Source organism: Cariama cristata, unplaced genomic scaffold (assembly GCF_000690535.1).
Source record: "Cariama cristata isolate BGI_N322 unplaced genomic scaffold, ASM69053v1 scaffold15250, whole genome shotgun sequence".
In the NCBI taxonomy this organism is placed as follows: domain Eukaryota; kingdom Metazoa; phylum Chordata; class Aves; order Cariamiformes; family Cariamidae; genus Cariama; species Cariama cristata.
The window spans coordinates 24,288-31,037 of record NW_009594191.1 but is presented as its reverse complement, the minus strand read 5'-3'; the positions used below and the strand labels follow the sequence as shown (position 1 = coordinate 31,037).

The 6,750-nt window shown below is 38.7% G+C and overlaps 1 protein-coding gene across 1 annotated transcript in view; it reads left to right on the top strand.

Moving 5' to 3' along the window:
• Positions 1-2,991: 2,991 nt before the first annotated feature.
• Positions 2,992-6,750, top strand: part of LOC104159319 (receptor-type tyrosine-protein phosphatase C-like) — a gene marked incomplete at its 3' end in the record, with an annotated part of 26,179 nt that continues 22,420 nt past the window's right edge. Inside the window, exon 1 of the mRNA XM_009697201.1 lies at positions 2,992-3,188. Within this exon, the coding sequence (XP_009695503.1) occupies positions 2,992-3,188 (197 nt within the window). The remainder of the gene's footprint in view (positions 3,189-6,750) is intronic.

Below are 6,750 nucleotides of genomic sequence, written 5' to 3'. Positions count from 1 at the left end.
AAAGTCATAACTAAAGTTAGGGACTGGCCCTTGACAACAGTCAGGTTTAGCACGGTATTAATGTGAGTCTGGCTCTTGACTTTATACATGCAAATACTTAAAATATACAAAAGGTAAAGCAAACATTAACAGAGTTTTTCTTTTGCATGTAGTACAAAATTGCCAAGCAAATATCAAAGCAAATCTTCCATTCCTTATGCATAGGTGTTTCTTAACAACTGTGGACAGTAGCCAGCATTTCACAGTTGAAGTAACTGTTACATCAGGGTTTGATATTCTCCCCTCTTGCAGACAATTCATGTGGTGACAAGTACTCCCTGCAAAGCAGCCTGGACTGTATCCCAAAGATTGCCACCCTCTGCTGTATCATATTAATGAACTTGTACAACTAAAAATAATTACACATGCAAATTTGGTGAAAAGGAGTTTAATAGGGAAATTTCATGACTGCACTAGAGAAGTTGTGGTTTAGCACTAAGATAGATCTGATTGCTTGAGCATGTGGGTGCTATGGTAACTCGGTTTCACCATTTGGAAGCACTTGAGCTGTAAACCACAGTATGCTGCACCCTCTTCCTTTTGAGTAGGGTTCTGTAGAAGAAAAACAGAAGTAAACAGCATGAGAGAAACCACAGAGCAGCAAAGGCGTCGTTAGCTGTAGTCGTACAAGTGGGTTACTGTAGTTAAAGTCCTCCTGTGAAGACTGAGGATGTCATTTAAAGTGCAGTGCAATTGATAGAAATGCCTTCCTTCTGCCTGCTAAATACACAATATTCCTGGATATTTAAGTTTGCAAGAGCTGTGTACATGGCAAAAAGTATTTGAATTGCTGCTTTTAGTTTTTGTTCTACTTCACATTTATGGTTTTGAGAAATTCTAGATATCATTGGTAATAAAGGTTGTTTCCATGAAATTAATACTTCTTGAGGGAAACTTCTGTTTTTCTCCATGTTTTTACTTTTGTCTGGAAAAATTAAACCCTTAAATTTATTTTGTGTAATCAGAATCAGAAAATTCCTTTTTTTAAATGGTCAGAAATATGTCATTTGATTTCAGGTTAGTTGAGAAAAAAATATTATTTCAGTATTTTTCTTGTGCTTTTTTCTTGTCCTTTCCTTAAGACAGGCTCTCTATGTTAGCAGAAGTTATGCTTGATATTAATTTGTTTTAGCTGATGAATATTGACAAACTTTGATGTTTGTACTTCCTCCTTTTTTCCCGAGCCTGCAACGTTGCGTTCCTCCTTGTATCTGCCAGCTATAAATTCTTCTTAATACCATCTCTTTCTCCTGGCTGCTGCCCTTGTACTTGATTGCTGGTTAATCTGAATTTTTCACCTTCTCCAATGCTGTAAATACTGCTTAATGCTTATAGCTGACTCTGAAAGTGAGAAGGAGAGAGATAACTCCCATCCTGGAAGCTGGACAGCAAGGAGAGGGTCATAGATGTTGTGAGCCAAGAACAAACGTTAATTTCAAAGGTCAATATTCATTAAAAAAATAATACCACATCCTATCATATTTAGCTGTGGCATAGACCTGCACTTATTCCTGAGATGTGGTTTGCAGGAAGACTACGCCTTCCACAATGCAATTCAGGTCTGAGTGCTGGTAGGTGTCTCGGGAATTAAAAAGACTTTGGCTCCCCAGATATATGCTTTAGCCAAAGATTAAAAGTGGTAGGAAATAGCGTCAGGATCAGGCTCTGAGGCAATGACTGCACTGTGTTAAGGAGCCCACTATGGAGGGCAATTATTAATGAACTTGTATAAAAGGAAATATTATAAGAAATTCAAATTGAAACTATTTTAATTATCATTTTGAAAAGCCAGAATGAATGTTACATCCTGATGCAAAAGGAAACAATTGGCATTTCTCAATCAAAATATTTTAGCATTTCCGTTAAATTAAAATTTCAGTTTCAACATATTATCCCTAAATTCTGGTGAAAATAAATATTGCAACTATTGCCTGTGGGAATAGAAATTCTAATATTTATTTAGTTTTAATTCTCAGCTACACTAAATGTATAGCATTCCTATGATTACTGTACAGCTATGAAGATTTTTACTAATTAGATTATGGTTTACTTTCGTGGCTGCATATTCAATGACCAAAACTGTAGGCATTTCTTTAGGACCCTCTGAAATGTCCCAGTTACCTGAGAAGTTTCTACTTGTTAAACTCAAATGAGTAATCTGGTTTTTGACTCAGAGCATGCTAAATTTCACATATTTTTAATGTGAACTTTATATGGCATTCTTTTAATCAATTTTCAAAAAGCAGCAGTTTGTCCAGAAACTGGGAACAGTTGGGGTTTTTTTCTTCCCCAGAGTTAGTGATAAAGTGTAATTCTGCAGTCTGTGATTATGAAAGTACTTCAGCACACATGATCCTACCTATAAAATTTGAGGGGTCCTCTGTGGTATAGAATTACTCAGATGTTTAAGTGTTTGCTAGCCTATTCATAGGTCTGCCCAGATTTGTTTATAAAGTAGCAATGGATCCCTTTATTTCGTGTTTGCAGCAAAAAGAAGCAGTAACATCTCTGGCCCTGATGCTCATTTACTTTAAGGTCCCTTTAGCTGGTTCTGGCAGCACAAGGGAGCCTTAAAGTAGGTGTGAATTACATCCTATCCCACTTGAAGTTTAAAAATAAATCAAAGAAGGGCAGCTGGCAGCATTTTGTAAGGCTCCTTGCCTTACTCACCCTTCACCTCCCACCAGGAACTGTTCTTTTTTTGCAATTTAGTATTGGCTTGCAGTGGAGCTGACTAATGTCTGTGCTGTTTGCTAGAAGACCCCCTCAAAGAGCTGTACTCCATCTGAACAAGTAGACCACATCCTGTTGCTTTCTGTGCGGATGTGAAGAGCCCTGACCCTGCTGAAGCAGTGCCGTTCAGCTGTAAAAAGAGGGAAGACAGAATCTGGACCTACACTAGCTGCTTTGTGTAAAGTGCTGCTTGGTGGGGGTTGCTGGGGTCTGTCCAATATGCCGAAGGGTGGAGAGATCCTGGGAAAAGGGCAGCAGCTCTGCGGAATCTCTAAGCATTTTTCCTCGCACAAAAACCCGGCTGCCAATGGTTTTGCAGACACGAGGCTGAGAGGAAGGATTACTTCCTCTGCCCCCTCCCCAGGTCTGGCAAAGACACGTGTAGTGCAGCTGGACGTGAGGAGCCAGCTGGTATGGTACCACACTAGATAAAACACCAAATGCACTATTAGCAGAAATGGATCCTCTTTTCCACATTTCTCTATGCTGTGTCCATCGAGGAATGCAGTACTGCATCACTCCTGTGCTCAGAAGGGACAGCCTGAACTACTGGTGTGCAAGTGCAGTGCTCTGCCCAGCCCAGCAGGAAATACAAAACTGGGTCCGTTTTACCCACTCTGCAAATTAAGCAGCAGAATGGAGTTCCCTGACATCAACTAATGCATTTTTTCCCATATAAACATTATAATGTTTTTAGGTTCTTAATGCCAATTCAACAGTATCTTCATCTTATTAGCTGGAGTTTCCTTTAATAACATGTACGCACAAGAAACGTGTGCTGGCACTTCCTTCTGCTTAAGAAGATCAGACCCTGGACTTACTTGGAACACAGCATCTTTTAACATACCCTACGTCTGAGTTGTCTTCTGTTGAGTTGCTTGGTCCTACCAAGTGGAATGCATTTTCACTTTATTCTGTCTTTCCTGAGAGAAGAGCAGCGAGCAGTAACTTCTTACATGGGTGCAACCACAGTTCGCTGCAGGGAGTGCAGAGTCACTACTGCAGCGGCAATATAGCAGCTCCTGTACCTCCAAATGTGACCCATACAGCCTGCTGCCCTTGGGGTTTGAAGGGTTTGGCTTTTTTTTGTGGCCTGGCTTCTTTCACAGTTTTTCCATTTACTCTTCTTGTTGAACGTTGAAAGGTTTCTTCAAAATACGGTAGTCCCATGTTTCACTCCCAGGGCCTGTATGTCTTTGAGCTTTCAGGGGAAAGGGTGGTCAGCTCATCTGTTTTAGGCGTATTTCATTGACAACCTGTCATTCCATCTAAAACCTTTCTTTCAAGCAGCAGCTGCACTCGGTCTGCCAACTGGTAGCCAGAGAGGAAAAGGAATGAGAGTGATTAGCCAAGCTCCCATCTGCCTGTGGGATGTGCTGGTTGTGTCTTCTTGCAGGGCACTTGACTAAGGCCAGATCCACTCAAACATTACTGATGGGCTGCAAATCTTTCAAGTAAGTCATCAGGAACCATCTGGTGGCCAAATCAAGAGTAAAGAGAAACTTAGAAAAATTCCTTCAGAAGTAGGAACTTTTTGTATACTTTAATTCTTCCACTAGGGTTATTTGAGCCTATTCTATGCATATTATCTTTAAGCTGTCTTACAGCTGGATGCAGTTTAACATCTGAGAAAAGGTTTGGGATAGTTCCTGTTTAAACCCAAACCAACTTGCTCAGTTTGGTGATCATTAGGTTTTCATACTGCACAGCATGATTTTTGGGGGTTGGACATCCTTATTAAATTTTAAAGATATTCTTACATTTCAGCCATCAAGATTCTAGAGTTGTGTTTTAGAATATAAACATGAGCAGACAGTTTTGACTTTGAAGTTAACTTTGTTAACCCGAGGTTAGCTCAGGCATACTTGTTAGTTGTGGGACATTTGGGGAAAAATTAATTAATAGTAGCGATATGCCTATTAATATTGGAGTAACACAGTCTGGTGTGTTACTTATCTCTCAATAAGGTTATATGGGGAAATGTATCTGCTTTACTGTTTGAAAGGATTTTTTTAGTGTTCTGGTGCCATCTATTGAATTCTTTTCAACTGCGTCCTGTTCCATTGCTATAATAAATCATAGAATGGAATAGAATCATAGAAGAGCAGGAGACCTCTAAAATGCTTAGAAGGACACAAAACTGCCATGAAATTCTGTTAAAATGCCAGTGCTTACTTGGAGGGAAAAAAGGGCAACCTAAGACGATTATTTTCCAAACTGTTTTAAGAAGTGATCTGCTCTAGTTGACACTGGTCTAAGCAGGGCAGTTGGACTAGACAATCTCTCGAGGTCACTTCCAACCTTGAGTTCTATGATTGTGTGTGACATTTAACATCTGTCACCGTGAGTGAGCAATAAACCTCACGCTATGTTTAAGCTAGTAGCATTATCCCTAACTTTACAAGGGAGAGGCTGGGGAAAATGACTTTCACAGGAATCTTAAGGAAGTGAATGAGGCAACTGGAAATACAACACTGTGACCACCTTATGAGCTCTCTTTTCCTCATATTATCTTTCCTCACTTGGAAGAGGGAATCTTGAAGTATATATTTTTGTCTCCATCATGTTTGCATTGGAGATCAGTAAATAGCTTGAAAAGTACTTCTATGTTTCACTAATCTCTGAGCAGAGATTCATTTAGGACTTTTTCTGCAACTCCTTTTTTTCTTTTCTTGGAAACAGTTGTTGAAGTGAAAGTTGATCTGTATATATTGGGTTTATTTAATGAGCTGAACCAAAGTAAGATTTGGAAAGGAATGGGAATAATTGATTCTTCAGCTGATAAGTCACTTGAAGAAAGAAAAATCATGGAATTTAGAGTGACCAACTTCCAGCTTTCAAACACTGAATTTAAAAAACATGAAGATACATTGCAAATTAATTGCTTATGGCAAATATGAATGAATATACGCGATAGCTTTTACAAGGTTCCTTGGCAGTTTAATGTATACAGTTAGATTATACAATTGCTGTTAATAAATGTTCCTATCCTTACCGGAGATTTCAGATGCTGAAGATACATTGATAGTTCAAAATATCATCTATATTTTTTATTTCTTGTCTGTAGCATCTCTCAGGTTAGGAAGCTTTGTCTGCTGACAGTCTGTAGCTTTGAAAAGTATACGTGGTCTTGTGTTTCAATAGAGATAGATAGATACAAATGAGTTAACATATGAGAGCTGTTAATATAGCGGCTTCTAAACCCATGTTATTCAGTCTGTTGTCAGTCTACTTCATTTTTTACAGATTATATTCTTAAAATCAAGAGCAATTTTATTTTGACAGTTTCATATGGTTTCAGACATATTATAGGCAGGCCCATATCCTCACCTCATGGACCAGATTTTAAGCAACAGCCCTCCCCACTTCTATAAAGCATGAAGTAGCTAGCTCTGCATTACTATTTTTAGCTGAGTTTCATTTGACTTCTGTTGATACTTTTTCTTTAAAATATCAGACTACTGACTTTTTCTAAATTTTAATTTGTAGGAAGAGGTCTTGAATAACTTGCAGTCCACAACGAATTCAACTGCTTACTAGAAAAGTACTTACAAGATTTTAGCTTTTGTTTACATTCATTTTTGTATCATGGCTTATATTCATTTCATGACAGTTCTGAGCATAAAGAAATTACTCGCTCTCCACAGGTGACTTTGTCATCACTGGTTGTGTTTTTTTTAATGGCTGTTGTCCGTCTTCTAAACTCTTCATATGGGGTGCAGAATCCACGGCTATTGAGAAGCCAACACATGTGTTGCTGCTTGTCTGGTTGATAAGGAGAAAATATTTGGAGTCTTGGGAGATCTGCCTATGTTGAGCTTCTGTGTCAGAGATGAGACATGGTTTTGATGCTGGCACATGAACAGGGCAACAGAATGCGTATCCTTCATAAGTATTGCAGTTTTTGACACAAACCTGGATTTTTGTTTTAAAGGTTGAAGTTTATTTTCAAAAAAGTAGAGCTACAGCAGTTGTGAA